Raw genomic sequence first — 24,112 nt, 5'->3', positions numbered from 1 at the left:
AAATGTTCAAGACTTAAACTTAATAATATCCAATTAAGACTGCACGTTCCAATCACTAATACAACAAAACCGAACGTTCAAGATTCAAACCTAAGAATCCATATTAAGGACGAACGACTGCAATCACTAATACTCAATACCGAACGCCCAAGATTACTTCTTGTGGATGCCAATTTAGGGACGAACGCTCAAGTTGAAACCTAGAATACCAATTGATAACGAACGCTCATAATATGTACAATGCGAATACTAAACTAAGTACGAACGTCTAACATCTCTAATTCACTGGATAATATCTTTGACGAACGTCTAATATTTAACTAACTCAAGGACGAACGCTAACGCTCGTTACATGAGAATACAAGACCGAACGCTCATATTAGTTTGGCCGACCACTAATTGGTCGAGTAAATTGGACGAACGTCCAATTTTGACTCACCAAAATTGGACGTACGCGCGTTCTGCAGAATTCTGCAAAATCGCACCAGATTCCAGAGAAAACCCAAAAACCCCCTTTTCATCCCCTTCGGTCCAGATTTTACCCAGATTTACAGCAATTACATAATATCTCAACAATCAAGGAAATAAATCGAACTCCCCTTACCTCTTGAAGACTTCCTTTGTAAAATTTGTGATCTATCTCCTCCCAGACATGCAGCTCAAGATCTCCTAGCAACTTCAGCAGCTCTCCACTTCCTCTCCCAGATCTGGCTGCAAGGACTCCACTCTCACCAGATGCCCAACCCAAATCCTCTTCTCAGCCCTTCTAAAGTTGGTATTGCTTCCCTTGGGTGCTCTTTGGACGGTTGAAAACGGAAGAAAGGGTTCCCTCCCTCTGTGCTGCTCTCCCTCATGCCAAAAATGAGACCCTCTCCTTTGCTAAGCTTCAGTAATAATGCATCTCCAATAATTGCATTCTAATAATGCAAGAGGTGGGTGACCACCGTGTCCCCACCACTTCTAAAAAAATATAGGTTCTTACACTATCTGGGTTATAGTGGATCGATTAACAAAGAACGCCCATTTTCTAGCGGTCAACTTGAAGATGTCAATGACGAAGCTTGCTCAGCTCTACATCAACGAGATCGTTCGTTTACACGGAGTACCATCGAGCATCATCTCTGACCGAGACACAAGATTTACATCCCGGTTCTGGCAATCTTTGCAGAACGAACTGGGCAGTAAACTTCAAATGAGCTCGGCGTATCACCCTCAAACGGACGGCCAATCCGAGAGAACCATCCAGACGCTGGAAGACTTACTGAGGACGTGCGTCCTAGATCACATGGGCATTTGGGATGAAATCCTACCTTTAGTGGAGTTCACCTACAACAACAGCTTTCAGTCCAACATCGGAATGGCTCCCTTTGAAGCTCTTTATGGAAGGAAGTGTCAAACGCCACTATGTTGGTTTCAAGAAGAAGAGAAAGTGTTAACCGGACCTGAACTCATTCAACAAACGACCGAGAAGGTGAAGCTGATCCAAGAAAGGTTGAAGACGTCTCGGAGCAGACAGAAATCTTACGCAGATAAGAGAAGAAGGCCGTTGGAGTTCGCTGCAGGAGATCACGTTTTCCTTAGGCTAAATTCGACCACGGGAGTAGGCAGAGCCATGCGACCCAAGAAGTTATCCCCAAAATTCGTCGGACCTTATCAAATATTGAGGAAGATCAGACCAGTGGCGTACGAGTTATCCTTACCTCCTCAACTGTCCAACCTCCATCCAGTCTTCCACGTTTCCCAACTCCGAAAGTACATAGCCGACCCCTCTCACATACTGGAGTTGGAAGACGTTCGTCTTCGTCAAGACCGAACGCTGGAGATGCAACCAGTTCGCGTTGAAGACAGCGACACCAAGTACTACAAAAGGAAAGCTATTAGAATGGTGAAAGTGGTGTGGGACGAAAAGACAGGCGACTCTACATGGGAAGTGGAGGATGCCATGAAGGACTTGTACCCTCACTTATTTCCGGGTAAGTTTTAATTTTCGAGGACGAAAATTTTTGTAGTTAGGGGGAATGTCAGACCTCGTAAATATGCACCCAAAACCCTTATGTCAGACCTTAGAAAACGCAAACTGAAACCCCTTGTCAGTCATTTAAAACGCACCCAAACCCCTCTACGCTGACGCCAGGTGTCAAGAAACGAGGATCTGAAATCAGATAGTGGAATGTAGGTGTCAGCAAGAGAGCGGACGCTCGTTTTACGTGGGAAGAAAAATGATTTTCTGAAACCTTCTTCCCACTCTCTCTGCATGCACCCTTAGTCTTCCAAAAATCTGATCTTTCATTTTCTCCTCCTTCTCACTAGAAATCCTATCTTCTCTCTAAGAAAACTAACCTTTCCTCTTCTCCGATCATCATTCAGAGACCGTAGAAGTGTTCCCGACGACCCAAGCTTCATCTTGAACCGAACAAGTTTCAAGTTCGAGCTGGTAAGTTTTCTCCCCTTAGTCGTTCGTTCTTTTGTTACATGCAAACCAAGTTCTGGTTGCATGCAGGGATATAGTCTAAGTTATTTTTGGTTCTTTATGTTGTTCGGTTTAGTTTGGAGAATTGTTGATCGTTAAGGGTAGAAGTTGTAGTTGGACGAACCAAAAACCCACTTTTAGACCGTTCAATCACGTATCCAGGTAAGGGAAGCTTATTTAATTTAATTTGATTTGTTGTTGTTGAACTGCCTGAATGATTCGTTTAGTTGATTGGATGATTTTGATGCATGATGGTTGATATGGTTGTATGAATTGAATGTTCGTTTACTTGATGAGATGAAATGAAATATGGCTGAGTTAGGTTATGATGTATGAAATATATGAAACCTGTATGATATGTGATGTATGAGATATGAAGGTTGATCTTGATAGAAAGTTTATAAAGTTCTGAAGTTATGAAGGTATAAGTTGTGAAAACTGATTTGAAATAAATGATTCTGTATATGAGATTATACTATGATAAAATACGTTCGTTACTGGACGGTCATTGACCGTTCGGTTCTCCTGTTGAACATAGTTGAAATGGGATTCTTTCATTTGGAAAGAATTCTAGTTGAGGACGAGCGCCTCCTTATCGTAATGTTGTGCTTGAACGATCGGTCAAGCGTAGTTGCATCTGAGTATCCAGCAGTAAACCTAAATTCGGTATCTATATATATGTAATTGTATAGGTAGTTGTTTCTAAACACCATTCCTATGATATCTTATTTATAAATCTTTTATTCTAAATTTTAAGTAGTGCTCGGTCTTACACCAAGCGCTCGTATTTTTACAGTAGATCTACCCTGATAAAATAGCGTTCGTCCAATTTCAGAAGAACCTTCCTTTCCTTGTTCGGTCATTTACTGACATGAGATTTCTGTATGTGAATTATTCTAAGTTTGGTCCTTTGACGTCCTAATATGTCCACTTTATTGTCTCGGATCAAGAGTTCCCAGTTCTATGTATTCTTTGAGTTTCGATTGGAGTTCACGAGAGTCAGTTCATTTAACTGATTCAAGTTGTAGAAGACGTTCGTCACATATTGCATAGGTGTACCTGATTCCTTTCTAAAGATTTCAGTAAACCCCTTTCGGTAGTATTCTGTTCTAGGACGAGGGAGTTCCTTGCCTCGTTCCTGTCGTTCGTCCTCGTTATGAAAAGGGCTGAACGTTCGGTATTTTTTATGTTCTCATAAATGATTATGAAAATGACACTAAAGTGAAAGATTATAAAGGATGAAGAGTTTATGAGATGAATATGAGATTATGGATTTGAACGAGCGTTCCGGGGAGGAACGACTCTTGGATGAATATTGAAATTGGTAAAGTATGAATGTGGACAAAGCTTAGCTGGCGATTCATCCTGATGTTCCGTGAGTACTCGTCCTCACGTAGAGGGGAGTAGGTCATGTGTGGGAACGGCAGGAGGTCCTAGTCCTTAGGGGTACTTTGGACGGAACGGACTAACCTCGGGTGGCAGCTGATGAGAATTCCAGTTACTACATCACCCGGGTGCACGAACGTCGTAGCTACACAGAATTCATACAGTCCGGACAGTCAGTCTAGTATCAGGGTTTGGTTGACTTGTTTATGGGAATGTATTTGAATGTGCTTGCATATGAAAATGTATGTTATTACTTGAATTAAATTATATAAGCTTACCCTGTGTTTTTCCTTGTGTTGTCTCGCCTTGTGCGTTCGTCTTGTCATTGCAATGATCATCCGTGTGGATGTGAGCAGATGGGGACGCGCTACTGGAAAAGGCGCTGGAAGAAGAGAACTTGGTGGATGTCGAAGTTAAGACCGAACAGTAAGACGTTCGGTCAGTAGAGTAGTTTTTGGTAAGGTGGTCGTTCGATCACCCTTTTCCCCTCTTTTGTATGATCGTTCGGTATTGGTTTTGTAAACCGTTCGGTCAAAATTCTCTTATGTTGTACATTTGGAGTTGGAAAGTTATGTAAGGTCGTTCGGCCATATCTGTACTCTCGTTTAAATGTTAAGACTGATCTGAGTTACTATTAATTGTTAATATTCTATTATATGGTTATTGCTATATTTTTGGGATGTTACACAGTTCCTGGTCATTGTAATATATAAGACGTCAAAGGAGGAAATTCTAATATATCCAAAACATTGTAATACATCCAAAACCATACATAGTTGGCATCATTGTCATTCATTAAATTACATAGCAGTAAAACCATAAACATTGTTCCTTAGACTATTACATATTAAGATCCTTAAACTTGGCATCATTGTCATTTATACACACATCTATAGTTTCCTGGTCATTCATACACACTTCAGATAACTGTGATGATGGCATGATTGGTTCTTGGGTTGCTTTGGGGGACCACCACCGAATATTGTAGTTTCTCATCAATAAAGGACCCACACCTGATCTACCGAGACACGAACCCCTGCATGCACTCTGCCACTTCCAACTACTTCTTCTTCACCGACAAACCTTGTCGCTTCACTCGAACAAAGATCGCGATTTTTCTTCCCTCACGCGAACCCTAATAATAAAATCCCCCAATTTGTTTCCCCAATCTCAGTTGCATTCCTCAATTAAAACGCCTTGCCCTTTAATTTTTTCTTTTTTCCAAGTATACCCTTACCCAAAACTGATTATACTTATGTTCCTTCTTCTTTATTTAATACAAAAATGCTTTTAAATGCCACGTCTGCTTAGTAACTGCAATGACCATGCCACGTAACCAATACTGTAACGGCCGTTTGTCCAATTTAACGGCAAGCCTGTAATTGATTTAATTTTACAAAAAATAAGGATTCAATTGATACGCCGAAAAGAGAGAGAACCTATTTGAAATTCATGACCAAAATAGGGATCTACGGAGACATTAAACCTTAAAATATGTTTGATCATCTTTTTCTAGTACATTAATTGTTGTGTTACCACGCGCACAGATGATAGCCATAACAGGTTTGGGACTATTTCTTCCCACTTTCGTACTCTTAAAAATATCAAGTAATTTTGTTACAATATATTCTTAGTATATAACGTAATCCAAAACATTCAGATTATATAATAAAATTCCACAATCTTAAATTTAGATATTTGGAACAATATTTTAGATTCTATAATTCAAAAAGGATTATATAATTTTAGATTATGTAAATTAGAATATAAGTTACGTAATTCACAATATGATTATTCTAAATTACGTGATTTATACTTATTCTAAATATATAATGTTAAAATTAGTTATTTTGAATCATGTAATCTAAAACATTTTAAATAATTTTAAAATCTATAATTTAGCAATGTTTCAGATGATATATGAATTATAGTCTTAAACTGATTATGAATAAATATAATTCTAATTTAGCAATCTTTCTCTTTTTAAAGCAACCAGCTTGGTTTAATCTTTAACCAAATTAATATTATAGTACCCTACGAACTTTTGCACATAACAATTTAAAATTGATGAATAAATAATGTTTCGATTTATGCAAAACTAAAATCGTGAAATCTTATAATAGCAAAAAGTAGATGTTAATTTCATACTCACTAATAGTACCCATCCAATGCATACAGACTTGACTTCCTTTACTTTGTATTAGGACGCAACAATTTCAGATTGCCAGGCAACACCAACTAATAAAAACCTCTTAAAAATTCCAAATCAAAATATATTCTGTTACACTGAGATTGCGACAAGGTATAACAAGAAGTTGGAAAGAGGTAGCTTTTATTTGCAAAATGATGACATTCCATCGCATAAAAATCTGTATCCACACAATTTATAATGAACAAGAATGTAAGTTAAACCATGACAACACACAGAATGTTGTCATTTAGATGTTGGCAATGGATACGGGCTCTCGGAGGATCCTCTCCATCTGTTGTGCCCTGGTCTTAATAGACATGTCAAAGACCTTCTGGTTAAATTCCAGCACAATACCACCAAGTATGCTAGGATCAATCTGAAAAATCAAAAGGAAAAAAGTCCGAAATTAACAACTTGAATTCAGGAGACGCACGCACATAATCTCAGGTGGACAAAATTTCACACTAGTACCTTCTGTTCAAGATGAACCTTTGCTCCAGAACCCATTATTTCTTGAAGAGTGTCCTTCAAAGCCTTTTCCTCTTCAGGGGGAAGAGCCTGGCAAAAAAATATAGTTAGGTAAGGAAATAACTAATCACACTGTTGTCCAGCGACATAACTTCATATTACATCCAACTAAAGCATCCAAAAGCCAATCTCAATACAATTTTACAAAACACTAACATGCCCAACTACCGAAATTAGCATGACCATTTAGACAGTTTACAGAAGAAACTACTAACCAATAAAACAGCATTCATCTGTAGGTGTAGGGCATGCTGATATACTAGCTCTCGTTCAGAATTAGATGTTCAACGCTACAATTTTACTATGTAAAAATACTCGAAAAGGTACAACACTACTTACAACAACGGTGGTTACAGTCGCTTTCACTTCTCCCTTGTATGCCATTGCCAACGCCCTAAACTTCTTTGCAATGGTGTCTATGTTTTTAAGCCTTCCATTCTCAGCAGCAATAACTTCACAAGCAAAAAATAATAATCAATGAACAATGGTATAAAAAAAATAATGTAGCTAGCATCTAATTTAGTTCAAGATAAATGAGACAGTTTGAAGTGCTACAAAAGTGGAACCAAAGTAACTAACAGTCTCCCAAGACAAGAGTTCCAACAAAAGCCATGACACGTAGCCTTGAAGACTAACGCTATTGTAACACGTATTTTAAGTTTCAACCAGAATGCAAACAACCTTTTTTAATATTGCACCTTTTTTATTTTATTAGTAATCTATTATTCAGATTTATACATACGTTTTCTTTTTATTTATTTTATGATTAATTAAGAAATTGAGATATAGATCATTTTTACATATTATAAAGAATGATGTGACCAAATTGATAAAGGCAGTGGATGGTGAATCCACCATGCGAGAGTTCAATTCCTGTTTTTTGCCCATCTCTATCTATATTCTATTCAAATACTGATACATGCAAGAACCCTGACATAATATTTTGACAGTAATGGCTGTCATGCTTAACCAGAGACGGAGAGAGATAACTTGTTATATTTCAGACCTTTTCTTTTTGTGTAACACTCCCAAAGGCATCCTTCTTAATAGTATTATTCTAGATAAACTCCTATAATTAGCATAAAGTCACCTAAGTAGAATAGGTTCAGCTTGAGCGTCAGGGAAGTGACCTAAGATTAGCATCTATACTAGGAGAAATACAATGCGAATTAAGGAAGGAGCACATGACTAAATTCTTTTATGTTTTCCTTACTGTTTTGGCATGATTGCCATGACCCAAAAAGGGTGACAGCAAGCTTTAGAGGGGTTAACGAAGGTTAGGGGTATCTGGGCGTTCCTGTTGTTTTATACTTTTTCAGCTAAGGGTTTATTAGGCAGAGAGTATTTATTCTCTGAAGCACTTGCTCTGTGAGAGGAGGTTATAGTCTTGCAGTAATCCTCCCCAATTCCATCTGTCAGTAAATAAATATTACTATTTCAAACACTAGAAAGTGTGTTTCAATGTTTTATAACTCACATGCAGAAAAAGCTAAGTGGAAAGAGAGCTCGGAATTCTGGTGATTCACACTTAAACTGTCAATTAACAGTAAATTTAATATGACTGGAATAAACATTGGAGACAATTGGGTGATAAGGAGCTATACTTTAAGTATAATTTCCAATCATGGGAAGTAAAAAGAAGATGCAAATATAAAATCCACTGAAAGATGTGAGTGCGTAACAATAAGCTGAGATAGCTTCCACAGTAACATTAGAATGATTTCTAATTAACAACAGTACAAAGAAAGCAGAGTTGCCCACAAAAATTAGCTAAAATTCACGTTGAATAGCTAAAATGTTTAAAAAGAAAATATGTACAATAGTATGAGCATGTGAAGAGACAATATATAAGAGAAGAAATTATTACTTCTTTCAGGATTAATGCTCTACAGTCAGAAGGAAATTCACACGTGTCATGCCAACTAGAGGATTGAAGACTTATCTTACCAAGGAAGTTCTTTGTCACGTCCGAAAACTTAGCTTCTCCACAAACCTCCTGGATGACTTTTACTCTAACATCCTTAGCCACAGACAAATCCTTTATAAACTGTGAAAATTTGGAACTATTCCGTACTGCCTCAACAAATTGCAGAAGCTCAGACTCGACCTTTTCGATTGCATTAGCTTTGACAGATGCAATGTACAAAGCAGAGGCATAGTTTCCTGAACCTCCATACAAGGCCAAAGGAACCTAAAAAGCAACAGAAGAGGAAAAATACATGAAAAACTGGATCAAACCATGGAAAACAACAAGCACAACAGGGGACAGAAACTTTGTACAAACATTCAACCAGCACTAACTGAATACATGATCAAAAAGAAGATTCTTTTGGCTACCCAAAGGTATCTCCTTCAAGGAAATCCCGATCGACACACTAAATACAAGATATCACAACAGGGGTGCAAAACATGTTTCGCGGCACTGTGAAGGACTATCCCATTCTACTAAATATAACCACTCCATTCAACAAACTATACTTAGCCGAAAATACATCGACGCACACAGTTTTCCACGCATATTCGTTTCATCAATGAATCACACACAATAAATTACAACCCAAAATAATGTATTCCAATACCTTAACTTTTTGGTCCTTTTCTCCGGGCACGTTAGCATAATTTCTGGAGGCCTGCACAAGAACAGGATGAAACAAGAGCAAGTTATGAATCAAAATATAAAAATGAAGAACAATAAAAAATCGCAGATTCCAAAACTTTCAAACGAATAGAGGGCACGGAAGTGAAACTAGAAAGAAAAATTGAGATTGTTGGGTTTATGATTCTTACGAGGGAAATGGAAGGGGCAACGAGAGATCGTTGGAGATTGGAACGGTGGGAAGTGAGGGAGGTGGATTTGTTGAAGAGGGAGATTCCCGATCTGACGCGATTGCAGAGTGCCATCACTGCAGAAACCCTAATTTTGTCGAGTTTCAGTGAGCGAGTTTGGTTCTGTAGTTTGGAAGAGAAACAAAGGCAAAGGGAAACTGAATCTGAATAGGGCTAATGAAGACTCAGCAGTAAATTTTAAGAGTTATTCTTTTTATTTTTTTACTTTTTTTTCTTTTTTACACTTTCTTCTTTTTACTTTTAATGGATTATATAACATTACACATCACATCTTGAATTTATATAATATGCTTGCTGGCATGGTGTATGATTATCAACCCAAATTCATAAGTGGCATTCTTATATTAAAACATATATTTATGGTAGGTGGTAGCAAATAAAATAATAATAATAAAAAACATAAAGTTGTTGCACAATAAGAGAAATTAAGATAGAAACAAAGATTTTACTACGTAAGTCTAGGATTGAGAAAAAATTTGTATATGACCGAATCCAAAAGAATCTATAGTAAATTTTGAGTACACGCATTGAATTAGATGAAATAAACAGTTGGATAAATAATATTAAGTAAAATTGATAATTGTAATTGAATTCGAATACAAAATTAAAATTTTATGAATATTCAATTTTCAACATAAATTTATATTTTAATATATAAATTTATAAATATATTTTAAATTTTATTTGTAATATGATACTATTTTATTAAAATTTAATAAATAAATTATATAAAATCATAATATATTATAATAATCATCATTAAAATTATACATCTCATTTTCTTTATTTAAATATTCATTATATTTATCATTTATTCAAAATTAAAAATAAAAATTAATAAAAAATCATAATATGAAAAGAGACTAAATTAGTAACCCAAACAATCCATTAAATTAAATGATTGCTTATGAATTTTAAATAATAAATTTGGTTACCCCAACGTCACTAAAATGAAAATTGGAAAAACTATTAAGTTACACCTAAAATTAGAGAGCATCCATTTAAGAGAAAAAAATAACAAAAAAATAATATTTTGATACACCTAATATTTTCATATTATTTAAGAATAAATAAATTCTTTAAAATAATTTTTAAGAATAAAATAGAAAAAAAAATCCAAACAGATAATAATTTACGCAAATAAATGATTCTATCTATCAACGAGCGAGTATATATATATATATTCCTTACTTCTCTTCTCTTTGGATTTAGGTTTCTGAGCAGTTTCACACATTTTTTCTGTTAACTTTTGAAACCTTTGATCTCTCTTTTTCCTCTATTTTTTTGACATAAATCTCCCAAATTTGAATGCCCTTTTTCTGTTTGTGATAAAAGTTTTCAACTTTCGCTTTGTTTCCTTTGATGCTATTCCTCTGTGGGTGGAGGGTGTGACAGAATTCGAAGGATAAAACGAAGAACTATGTCGTCTCTGTTCTTCGCAGTGGGTTTCTCAGCTATTCCTTTGGTCCTATTTATTCCACCCATCAGAAACTTAAACCTCTTCGTAGAAACCATGGAAGACATGGAAAGAGAATTAAGAATCTACACCAACAGGATCTATCCTCGTCTGCTTGTAGCTTGGACAAGGTTTATCAGTTGCTTACTCTGCACCGGAAGGTAGATTCTCAGGTTTTTTGTGTTCTTGTTCTGATGATTCTTAAGAGTAATAAAAAAATCTTAGCAGAGAAACTAATTTGGTAGATGCATTCAACAATGGCCTTAAGAAGATCTTACTGTAAAAGTTTCAGTTTTGTTTTCAATCCTTTTGTATCTTCAAGCAGATCATCAAGGAGTTTTTTCAAACTTTTGCTTGCTCTGTTCTGGTCATTACAATTATTACAATATTTTGGCTTTTGGAAGCGTTTTTGGGTGTGTGAAATGAACTCACTTTATCAATTGGGGTATGATACACATTCACCCAATTTTCACTTTTATTTTAAACACCAATTAAATATCACTTTTATTTTAAAATGTAAAAAGAATTTATGATGAATTAACTAAAAAAAATATAAATATTATGTTTTTTTATTTGATGTTTGAAAGGGATATAAAAAGAGATAGGTGTATCAATTTTAGGCTCTCTTATCTACCATGCTTTTTTGCTTCATCCATATGTTTTTGGTAGTGTTAAGGGAGATGGGTATTTTTCATGTTATTAATATTTCGAAAATGTTAATAAACTTCCATTTAGAGTTAATAGATTTAATCAGGTACAAAAAGAAATATTTAATGTTATTAATGTATTTTTTAATTTTTTTTCTATAGAGTTCTCATGGTTCTTTATAACTTCTGCCGTTTATTTTTATCAATTATTTTATGTTTTTTAGATAATAAAAAAACATAACCATATGTTTCTTTTAATAAAAAAAGATGGTTTATTAAGTGATACCATTTTGGATATGAAATAAATTAGGGCTGTTTTTAACTTTAGTTAATTCATTTTTTTATTAAAATGTCATTCTAAATAAATATTAAAAACTAAATGTATTCCAATTTGGTTTGGATTCAATTCAATTTAATATAAATATATGAACCAAAGTAAACAAACTATTTTTCATGGGAAAATATCAAACATTTTATGATAAAAAACTCGCCGGTCTTTGCTATTATTCTTTTTCTATATAATTATTGTTGTGCTATATAACATTTTTCACTTTTTTTTCATATCCATATGGAAACTACATAATAGGTAGAAACTACAATGCAAATTATAAATATATTACAATCCAATCAAATAATAAAATAACATTTAACATTTAAGATTGTACTGTATTTAAATATAACGTTGCTTATTAATTTTAAAGATATAACATTATATTTAAATATAATAAATACAAGTAAGAGTGTACAGTATTTAAATATAACGTTGCTTATTAATTTTAAACATATAACATTATATTTAAATATAATAAATACAACAAGTAATTTGATTCCGTTTTTATTTTCAATTTAAAATCTAAATCAAAACATTTAGAAAAATAATTTTCTTATTGATTTTCAGTTTTGATTCGTTTTAACACTCTTATACTAAACAGTATTTATTCGAAGTCCCTAACAATATTAATCAATGTTTCCAACTATGAATTGTTAGTATTGAGACCATGGGTAAAACAACTTATTCTATTTATTATTTCAATATTACTTTTTTATTAAAAATAATAATTAACATTAACTATTTTGAGTTAATTACCACTTTTCTTTTTAAAATTATAAGATATTATTATCAATACAATGTTATAATTATTAATAATTTTTCAAATAGTTTCTAACGTTGAAAATAATAAACTAAATAATATAATTATAAATTAATAAAAAATATTAGTAACTGAATATAAATTAAATATCGTAAATATAAATTGATAAAGAAAATCAATAAGATAAACTAAATGTAAGCAAATGAATTAAATTGTATAAAAATAATGAAACCTTGCGTACAAAATATGCATAAAGTAATATATTTATAATAAAAAGTATACAGAGAAAAATGAACTAAGCTCAAATACACATACTATCTTAAATAATATAAGATAGTGTTATTAACAATATATAACAAATAGTAAAAATATAAAATAAAAGAACTGATGGATGTTCTACCATAATGAATCAAATAATAGAAATATAAAATAAAAAAGATAAAATGTTATTTGAAATATTTAAAAAGTAATAAAACATGTATAAATATATTAAGATTAATGTAAAAAAGATTTAGCAACACTTTTTCTTACCAATGTAAAAAAGTATAACATTTTCTCTTATTATCTTCTTATTTTATCTCTTATTCTTTCTTTATCTATGAAGAACTTTATGATAAAATTGAAATATTATTTTGAATAATTTTTCTATTAATTAATATATTTTTGTACTTCTTATTTTACCTTTTCTTATTATATCATTTTGACCTTAAAACTAGGTTTATTTTTTAATGTTTAAATTTCTTCAGAATAAAAACACCAATAACTTTTAAAATGTGCATTAGTTATGAAAGTTAAAAAAACATAATATGAAAGTTAAAATCATCGTATGAAACTTTTCAAAATAATTTGAAAATATAATTCAATCTTCCATTTTTTTGTGTGTATTTTATCTATTTTCCACAGTTTCTAACTCTTGTATATTTACAAATTAGGAAAAAGTAAACTAATAATATAATAATGTAAAAGTAGGGATGGTAGAAAATGCACAAGTGTATTTGATACAAGAAGGTGTCTGTAGTGAGTGGTCGTACTTTGATAACTTATTAATAAAATATTTGTTCCAGTTTTTGTGTATTGAATCATCATTAGAGTTTCATGTAATGAATCAATAATGGTACAAACAAGAATCTGTATGGGAAACATATGACAACAAATTAAGGAAGGATAACTACAGTTATAAAGAATGACTACATTAAAGATTACTGATATTGAAAAAACAAATGAAAGAATGACATAATAGTTTCAAAAACTCAGCTTGACAGTGTGCAAGGCTTCAGGAACCAAAACATGTCCAAGGCTTTTGTTTCTCTTCCATCAACTATCGTAGTGCTTCTCATCTTCTCTGCAGGAGACTCCTTCACATTTTCCTTCTTTAGTTCAATTTGTTCAAGTACTCCTCTCTCCTACAGAAAACAAAATCAGCAACAATTTATGGTATTAAGTTAGAGATAAGTGCAATCAAGCACATATCTCAACTTTTTTATGCAAATTTATGATTCAAAGTTTCAACTTTTTAACATATCTCAGTCAGTAGGATTGGAAAGAAAGTGTTTAAGTTAAATGCACCAGTTTGCAGCAAAACAAGAATAATTTAGTGAACAACATGTAAATTGATGTTATTAAGTATTTAACACCAAAAAAAGTGTTTTGGCTAATCAAAATTGGTACATTTGCACTATCCTTTCAAGCATATTAGACTATACAGGAAATATCATGCTCTTATATGAAAGAAATTTGTTGTGCTTAATGATTTAGTAGCAAGCAAGTAAATTGATATCGTTTAATATCAAAAGAAGTTCTTAATGATTTTTACTAATCAGGATCAAAATGTATGCAGAACAAAACAACACAGCTTGATTTTGTTTAATCAAATGTCCTCTACCAATCTGAAAAAACTGAACCTTATCAAAGTAACCTACAAACATACCATTAGCCGGGATTTGTAAGCCTTTGAAGGGGTGGGTTTGTTGAATCCACGTGCTGCAGAGAAGCACTGAGGAGAGGGAGGATTTGTTCGAATTTGCTGTAAACTCTCCTCCCTCTTGTGCTTTATATTCTCTAGGTCAATAGTTACTGGCATGTTCTCTGCCTCATCAGTTCTTCTGCAGAACACAGTAATAACAATTGATTATCCCAGGAAATGTTAGAATGTGGTGGTAACTTGCACTTCATGATAATAAGTTATAATACATTTTAAGGTCACTGAACTACAAAATAATGTTCAAATAACGTTCATGTTCAATAATTTTCCTCCCAAGGGGAGTGAGTGTACACAAAAATAGTTTTATTCATGATGCACAAATGAGGTGGGTGTGTTCTAGGTAGCTTTCTCTTTTGTGAGAAAATTAACCCTACAACAAACTTAGGCTATATGAATTATACAACTACCTACACCAAATTTGTGACTAAGTTAATAAGTGCATGAACAAAAGGCAGACCAACATTGCAATGTCACTTATTTATCAATGATATATGCAGTCCAACATCAAACAGACAATGAGTTACACTATTTACCAAAGCACTGTTTTTGTTTTAACACTGAAATTGGACAACCCCAAAGAACCATAAGTTTTTTACTATGTGTGAAAATACCTTATTTCAAGAATTAAAGTTGCTTTAAGTGTTACCTACAGAAAAATCTAGAAGCAGAAAATAATGTGCATCTTTGTAATAGAGAATTAAAATATAACAATCTTATGGTTTTGTTATCTCCAAGTAATTCTTAGAATTTCCAGTAGAAACCATCAAGGAATGATCTTATGCTTACTTTTTTCTCTGTTGCTTCCCTTTTACACACATTTCCTCCAATCTTTCAGCCTTACTTACTTCCAGCAGTGGCTTCCTTTCTGTCTCTTTTTTATCTGAGTGTGCCAAAGGTTGAACAGAACATGGGGTCTTCTCTACTACCTCTTCACTCTCTTTGGGGGTCGAATTTTCTGCATTCTCTCTCTCCCTTGCTCTTATTGCCAGTTTCCTCAATTCATTGCAGAATTCCGTGATTTGATTCAGAATTGGCCTGCCCGCAAACAAATTTTTGGCGGATAAGGTTGATCTCAAAGAAGGCACCTTGTGGTCCTCGAAGGTGTCATCAACCAAAATCTTCTTCTCCTCACTAGACTTAATTGCTTCCTTCATGGGGTTAATTTTAGAAGTTGGAGGAGTGAACACATTCGGGTCTTGGTTTTCACTGTCTTGGTTGAATCTAAATTTATCAGCTTTGGGTGAAGCTGAGGACACTGCCGGCATCCTTCTCTTGATTTTCACATCTCTGTGCCACAATACAAAACTGGTGAATTTCAATCTCTCAACACAATCTTGAATTACAAGTTAAAACAATAAAGATTGATATTTACAAGTACCTTCTATTTTTGTCACTAAATGGAAGATTCTCAGAAACACAGCCCGGACTAAAACCCTTCTAGAAAAGACAAAAGATTAAAAGAACCTCAGAACAAGATCACAAAAGACCATAATTAGAACCTCGGCATGAGAAAACCAGCTCAAGGTTAATTTTTTTATCAAATGAGGAAATACCCAAGATTGATAACCTAACAAAAAACAAGAGGATAGAGAAAAGAAAGGGAAAAACCTTGGAAGGAGTTACTGATCTGAGAAAATCCTCTGCTGTCTTGGGATGTCTGCAATCTGCAAAACCCACCAAATTAGTAAGACAAGTTTTGAGATTCGCTCCACAAGGATCATCTCGGCAACAATATCAAATCTTTTGGGGTCTAAGCAACCACAATTACATCTACACTTATCCACAATGTTTCACAACATCGACAATTACAATAAAACTGTGACTGAAAAGTTCAAAACTTTGACCACACCCATACAGAAAAAGAAGCGAATTTAGCCCCCCCTGATGCAAATTCCCTTGAAAGAAGGAGAAAAGAAGCGAAAGAACGATACCAGGCTTGCAAAACCAAGCTTCATCAGCGTGATCATTGACGGAGTGGTCAAGGGACAAGAAGTCGACCCACTTGGGCGCGTTGATGTGCTCGTAGAGTTCGTCTTCCACGAAGTTCCACTCAAGTCTCTTCCAGTCAATTTTCGCGGGTTCCATGGAGAGAGAGAGAGAGAGGGAGAGAGAGAGAGAGAGAGACGAGTGAGTTGAGAGACCCAGAGAGCTTTGGGTGAGTGTGTGCGCACGTGATACTGAAGAGTGCAAATGTGACCGTTATGGATCAGAGGGAAAGGAACAATGAACGTTAGGAACCGACATTGGATTGCTTTTGACCGTTGGAAGTCTTGGTTGATCCCTTCATCATGAGTTATAACTAATTAGTGTTTATGAGAAGATGATTATAGTATGTTTATTGTATTGTTTTGATCTTTACAACTGTTATTTTTTTTATCTATAATATAGAGTTTTACTAATTTTATTAATTGTTTTGTTGAATGATGATGCCACGTCACGTCACAACACCTACTACACCAATATGATATTTTGTATAGGAAAATATTTTTTAACAATTTTTGTATATTATCATTCAAAGGCAACACCATGAGAAAAAATAGAAAAAAAATCATGTTAAAAAAAATGATAAAATAGATGTAGTAACTATGATATAAATTTGTAAAAATTACAACAACAAAAAATCTAAAAGTAAAGAGATTTTAGTTGAAATACATAATAGATAAATCTAAAAATTTAACCACAAATTCAAGTAATTCTAAAAGTTAAGAAAATTTAGAATTATGTAGAAAATAGTTATTAGACAACCATTATTATTAGGGGATGGATGAAGTTTATTAATAAGTTATGTCACTTATTGTGACGTTGGAAACTCAATAAATTCCTTCAAATTAGTCAACATTTTTAAATTTATCTTTCACAAGATATATTTATTACATTAGTATATTCTAAACTTATATAACAAAACAACAATTACCTCCTTTATCTTTTTTATTAAAATCAAAATATAATATTCAACTTCCCCAAAATTCTTGTTATTAACAACCCAAAAAAACATGGTGGATAATATAAGAATACTTCCTTCACCTACACAACAATTATATATTTTACTAAAGTTTACTTCTAAATGAGTAAGATCTTTAGTGAATATATATATAAAACATTAAATATAATCATTGAGCATGAATGCTTTGAAGAAGAAAAAAAAACAAGAAGGGAAAGTCTAGACAATGAAAAAAGAAATTAAAATAATAAAAAATAATATTTTTTCAAACTCGTAGATTGTTTACATGAAAATCACGTCGTAAAACTTAAATGCGTTTACATAACAAAGCTCACTCTTGATGGCACAATTTAGAAATAAAAAAAAAATTTACTTGTACATAATACTTACAACACCCTATAGTTGACTATAATAAAATATTTGCTCCAATTCCTAGATACAATTAGAGCTTTAATAACTCTTGCAACACGAAAAGGTTAAAGTATTCACCAATGGAATGCCAAATTAGTAATTTTAAATGTTATTAAAGAGTGCATCAAATAATATTAAAGGTAATGAAGATAAGGTGTCAAGACTAAAATAAGCTTTATAAGGTTTAAAGCAAGTTCCTCAAAAACCATATAGTTAAATTAATGAGTACATCATCAATCAAGGATTCAAAAGGAACAAGAGTGAGTCAATACTATACACTAAGACTCAAGATTAATATGATATTCTTATTCTCTCTATATATGTAAATGATCTCATTTAAATGGGAAACAATATGAAAATGATTATCATGATGGAAACCCAAAGAAGACATGATACAAACATTCAAAACAACTAACCTTGACTTGAAAAATTACTTCTTCAACATAAAGATAAGAAAAAAAAAGGAATATTTATCTTTCATAGAATATAGAGACTTTACTAAAGAAGTTTAAGATATGTTTCTGCCGAACCGGAACGGAGAGGAATCCTTCCGCTACAGTCCCAAAACACTCCTTCTGTTGTGTTCCGCACACCTTCCTTCGCCTCTGTCTGCTTCTCTTCCTGCTGCCGGTATCTGGTGTAATGGGGGGTGGACCTGCAATGGAAAAACTCCGACGCTCAAGTCAGAAGGGGTTCTTAGTTTTTATTCAATCTGAATCAGAATAGATCTATACCTTGTCTATTTATCTGATTTTAGGGAATATTCCCTCATTATGCACAGTCCACTCAGAAGATAATAAAATGATGGTGTTTTGTAATAGCTAGCGCACCAGAGGTGGAGGGACCCTCCACTTTCTCCTTCAATTATTTGCCAATCACTCATGGGAGCATTCAATCATAGTCTTCTTATTTGGTTGTCGAGACCGAACAGCCAGCTTTGTTGAGGCCGAACGCGGATAGCTTTGTCGAGACCGACCGCGGAGAGCTGTGTCGAGGCCGAACGCAGAAGAGCTTGTCGAGGCCGAACGCGGATAGCTTTGTCGAGACCGACCGCGGAGAGCTGTGTCGAGGCCGAACGCAGAAGAGCTTGTCGAGGCCGAACGCAGAAGAGCTTGTCAAGGCCGAACGCGGATAGCTTTGTCGAGACCGACCGCGGAGAGCTTTGTCGAGACCCAAGCTTTGTCGAGACCCAGCTAAAGGCTTTGTCGTGGTCGACCGCGTGAGACCATGTCGAGACCCAAGCTTTGTCGAGACCCATAGTAACATGCCCCCCAAGTCTGAGTTAATCGTTTGGTTGTTAACCGAACGGTTCACTATAAGACTTATGAGTTTGAGGGTTTTTTCCCTTGTTTTTAAAGAGTTTGATCTAGGTACCTGAATTCAAAGTTTTCTACTTACCCGAGCGGGTTTTACCGTCGGTCTTCAAATGTTTATAGAGGAATTTACCTCTTATCTGAGCGGGTTGTACCGTCGTTCTTCAAATGTTTATAGAGGAGTTTACCTCTTATCTGAGCAGGATTTGCCGTCGGTCTTCAAATGTTTATAGAGGAGTTTACCTCTTATCCGAACGGGATTTACCGTCGGTCTTCAAATATTTATAGAGGAGTTTACCTCTTATCCGAGCGGGATTTATCGTCGTTCGGTCTTCAAATATTTATAGAGGAGTTTACCTCTTATCCGAGCGGGATTTACCGTCGGTTTTCAAATATTTATAGAGGAGTTTACCTCTTATCCGAGCGGGATTTACCATTCGGTCTTCAAATATTTATAGAGGAGTTTACCTCTTATCAATTTTCATTGAATATGATTTTATTTAGTGTTTTCGGGAGCGATTGCTCGGCCTAAATTGGGTTTAATTTATTCAATAAGATGTTGATGCCGAACTGCCAATAATAAGTTGAGGTCGAACGGCCAATATCAAGATGAGGTCGAGCGGCCGAGATCACTCTAATACCGAGCGGCTGATAATATGTCGAGGCATCATTCCACGCACTTCACCCCTGGCTTGCGAAGTCGCCTGCTACACGGTCTCTGCCGAAACTGCTGTAAGCAGGTTCCTGGAGAATTTCAATATCTTCAGCACTTCAGATTTTTATATCTTCAAATTATGAGAATAGTAGCCCGGTTGATGCAGCTCTAAATTTAAACGCCTTCATCCAGCCATGAACTGGCAATGAATATATCGGAGGTGTCGCTAGTGCCAGCATTTCCTCTCTCTGTTTCCGGATCCCTCTTTTTCATGAGGCTTTTTTGATGAAATTATTTATCCAAAGGGGAACCTGACGCTCCCTTACAGCTGTAGATATTCATTTGTCCTTTCCTAAATAATGGAGTAAAAGAAAGAAGCAAGCCAAAGCCAAAATAATGTAATGTAACCTCCACTGGAAGTTGACATAACAGTTAAAATTATTGACAACGTTATCATATATCACATTTTTAAAGATCCATGTGATTATCGTAGAACTAGAATAAGTGGTAAAATAATAAAATTTTAATGAGAAAGTTTAGAATCTTAAGGATTTTCCACTTATCTTTTTCTAAACTTCAACCGACTGCATCTATATGATGAGCCTTTCCGAAAGTAGATTCAAGTTCAATGTCCAAATACCTGGATATTCCTGAAAATTCTCAAAACAAAAGACATCAAATGTATTGTTGAACTCTTTGCTTCTTAGTGCAAAACCTGGTACTGATCCGAAGTAACCATGTTGAACTGAGCTTTTGTGTGGTTTTATGTGGTTTCATGGGGATGCCACTCGTTCCCCACAGACGGCGCCAAAATGTTTCTGCCGAACCGGAACGGAGAGGAATCCTTCCGCTACAGTCTCGAAACACTCCTTCTGTTGTGTTCCGCACACCTTCCTTCGCCTCTGTCTGCTTCTCTTCCTGCTGCCGGTATCTGGTGTAATGGGGGGTGGACCTGCAATGGAAAAACTCCGACGCTCAAGTCAGAAGGGGTTCTTAGTTTTTATTCAATCTGAATCAGAATAGATCTATACCTTGTCTATTTATCTGATTTTAGGGAATATTCCCTCATTATGCACAGTCCACTCAGAAGATAATAAAATGATGGTGTTTTGTAATAGCTGGCGCACCAGAGGTGGAGGGACCCTCCACTTTCTCCTTCAATTATTTGCCAATCACTCATGGGAGCATTCAATCACAGTCTTCTTATTTGGTTGTCGAGACCGAACAGCCAGCTTTGTTGAGGCCGAACGCGGATAGCTTTGTCGAGACCGACCGCGGAGAGCTGTGTCGAGGCCGAACGCAGAAGAGCTTGTCGAGGCCGAACGCAGAAGAGCTTGTCGAGGCCGAACGCGGATAGCTTTGTCGAGACCGACCGTGGAGAGCTTTGTCGAGACCCAAGCTTTGTCGAGACCCAGCTAAAGGCTTTGTCGTGGTCGACCGCGTGAGACCATGTCGAGACCCAAGCTTTGTCGAAACCCATAGTAACAAGATATAAGGTGCAGATTTGTTGTTACTGTAGTAGTGAAAAATGACAAGCTAAAAAAAGATGATGGACCACTAGAAGTTGGCTCATCACAACGCAAAAGATTTAGTTAGAAGCTTACTATATCTGACATGCACAAGACCATATATTATGTATGCTACAAGTCCTTTATCAAGGTTTATACAAAGGCTAAGTCAGATTCACTTCGATCAACAAAACTAATATTAAGATATCTTCAATGCATAAGAGAGTTTGATATATTGTACAAAACTATGACAAACTCAAGATTGGTTGACTACACCTTTAATAATTCGACAAAATCAATCAATGTACAAATTTGGTATATGGTACAAACCCATGACAAATTTAAGATTGATTGACTACAATGATAGTGATTAGATATGATGGAGTACATCAAGTTAGGCCTTCTCACTTAGACAGATTTTTTTTTTCATAAGCATCAAGAGAGAAACAATAGAATAATTAAGAACAAAAAGAGAATACATGACAGTTACAAAAACTACAAGTAAAAATAGTACATTTTAAAGAATACATAAACAAAAAAGAGTAACAAAATGACTCTTTTATCATTTATTATGACAAGTTTACTATAATAATAACAAAGAATTTAATCATCATAAAACAAAACAAAGCACATAAATATTAAACACGCCTCACTTGATCATTTGAGAGAAGAAACAAAATAAGAAAAATTCAACTTGAGTATTGTAAAATGAAAAATCAAGTTACAAATGTATTTACTTAAGCCCTTTTAAGAGTCAAGTTTGCGAAATTATAATTTATGCTTATAATTGATGAAATTTGAATGGAAGAAAAATGTTAAATTTTGATAAAAATCTCTAGAAGTTACAAGAAAATAAAACTCTAAAAACAAAAGATTGTGTTAAAAAAAACATGTAAATAATAGATAAGACTAGAAATTGTAACCATAAGTCTGGATGATTCTAAAAGTCGAGAAAATCTAGAATTATCTAGAAAATTATAATTAGACAACCATCATTCTTAGAAGTGGCATCATTCTTAAAAGTGGTGGATGAAGCTAATGCCACTTATTGTAATATCTATGAAAGATCAATTTAAACTCATACGCTCACTATCTTCAAAGCTACTTTCTACAACTTATATTTAGTACAATCTACTCATCCTAAACTTTCTAAAACTCACATAACAAAACAACAAGTAGCCTTTTTTATATCTCTCATAAAATTCTAACTAGAGGAAAGAAGACTAAGGAGTATTTTCCTTAGGGAGATGCCTATATACATAAGGCGTGACTAAAGAGTAACTAGAGAAACTTGTTTCAATACTTGAATCCAAACAAAGAATTAAAAGACTAAACATATAAAATAAACAAGAGTTATCCTATCCTTATCTTCATGTGAAACATATTCAAAATTGTTTTAAAACTCGACATTTCATGACGATTATTTTGATAAAAGATATTTCAGTAGATTAATGGAAAAAATATATATAAACTATCTCTTAATTTGTTTTTTTTAGCATACTAGAAATAACGTCAAATGACCAACAAGGTGTACATGCCTATTTAATTCATTTTCATATCTAAAATATTTTTTAATGTGTTTTCATATGTAAAATTATTCACATATAGCTCCTTCGAACGTTATGAGTGTTTCCTTCTAAGAAATTCAAACATGGGAGATACTTTTCCTATTTTATTTTAGTTACAACGCGAGAAAAAAAAATATTAAACAACTATTTGTATATGAAATAACGACTTTGTGTTTAAAAAAAATCTCCTAAAGAAACAATGAGTGGGAATGTTACGACATTATAGATTTCGGAGGGATTTTGCATGATCAAAAGATGAATCCCTAAAACAAAGGAATACCCTATAATTTGCTAAAACTACATATTACTCTATTTTTTGGAACTTTAATACATACTTTATAAAATAAAACATCATGCATAATATATTTGCTTTAACTAATTTTAGGTTAAACCCTTCGGAAGTCTCTATCTATGTAGGTCTTTTACTGTTAGATCTTCGTCTTATCGGTTTCGTCAATTTAGTCCTTAAAAGTGAAAAATTGACTCAATTGGACCTCTGTCGTTAAATTGACTTAACGGGGTTAAGTTTTTGATAACTTACGTGGACAATTTTTTATACGTGGTGTTACGTGGAATTTCCTAAGTTTGACGTGAAAAATGTTTGATTAAAAAATTAAAAAAAAAGGTCATCTCTCATTACAATGAAGCACCACTCAGAAATCCTTTTCCATGTCCATCACCTAGAAATCTTCTTCCCTAAACCTTGCAGAGAAATCCCAAATTTCACAACCTGAAGAACCCTAAACGTGAAACCTAGACGCAAACCATATTTTGTCGTCTCTTCTTCCAATCTCATACTTTGTATCTTCTTCAATAATCTTCTTCAATACCCTAGACGAGGAGTCCCAACAACTTCTGCATACTCTGAATACTCCATGGATTGCAAAAACAAAATATGGCACACCTCTGCCTAAACTTTGATTATCATTTGAAATGTTCGGAAACAGAAAACAAAATTGAAACGAGAAAAGGTTATCAAGATTGATTCACCTCGGTAGGAGAAATAGAATCGATCAAGTCTTGAAGTTTCTCTTGGAAACTGGCCTTATAACAGCAATTCCACCAATCAACTTTGAAACGTGGAAGTTATGCTGCAAGTTATTGTCTTTTGCGTAACTG

At 34.2% G+C, this 24,112-nt stretch overlaps 2 protein-coding genes across 3 annotated transcripts; both read right to left on the bottom strand.

Annotated features, from left to right (window-relative positions):
- Nucleotides 1-6,095: 6,095 nt before the first annotated feature.
- Nucleotides 6,096-9,590, bottom strand: LOC108334452 (ATP synthase subunit O, mitochondrial). The gene is made up of 6 exons (XM_017570307.2): nt 9,363-9,590; nt 9,155-9,205; nt 8,523-8,766; nt 6,915-7,027; nt 6,519-6,605; nt 6,096-6,423 (listed from the first exon to the last, which is right to left on the bottom strand). The coding sequence occupies exons 1-6, from the start codon at nt 9,474-9,476 to the stop codon at nt 6,295-6,297; spliced, it is 738 nt and encodes a 245-aa protein (XP_017425796.1). The 5' UTR covers nt 9,477-9,590; the 3' UTR covers nt 6,096-6,294.
- A 4,059-nt stretch (nt 9,591-13,649) lies between these two features.
- On the bottom strand, nt 13,650-16,818 carry LOC108333235 (uncharacterized). 2 transcript variants are annotated; one of them, XM_017568623.2, is made up of 6 exons: nt 16,529-16,818; nt 16,206-16,261; nt 15,976-16,031; nt 15,384-15,884; nt 14,544-14,718; nt 13,650-14,019 (listed from the first exon to the last, which is right to left on the bottom strand). In XM_017568623.2, the coding sequence occupies exons 1-6, from the start codon at nt 16,680-16,682 to the stop codon at nt 13,867-13,869; spliced, it is 1,095 nt and encodes a 364-aa protein (XP_017424112.1). In that variant the 5' UTR covers nt 16,683-16,818; the 3' UTR covers nt 13,650-13,866. The 2 variants fall into 2 exon arrangements, with proteins under 2 accessions (XP_017424112.1, XP_017424111.1); XM_017568622.2 differs by having other exon boundaries at nt 13,652-14,019; nt 15,976-16,034.
- Between the last annotated feature and the right edge of the window lie 7,294 nt (nt 16,819-24,112).

This window comes from Vigna angularis, chromosome 11 (genome assembly GCF_016808095.1).
Source record: "Vigna angularis cultivar LongXiaoDou No.4 chromosome 11, ASM1680809v1, whole genome shotgun sequence".
NCBI classification, from domain to species: Eukaryota; Viridiplantae; Streptophyta; class Magnoliopsida; order Fabales; family Fabaceae; genus Vigna; species Vigna angularis.
Note: the sequence above shows the minus strand (reverse complement) of the source record. Positions and strands in the feature narration are given on the sequence as shown.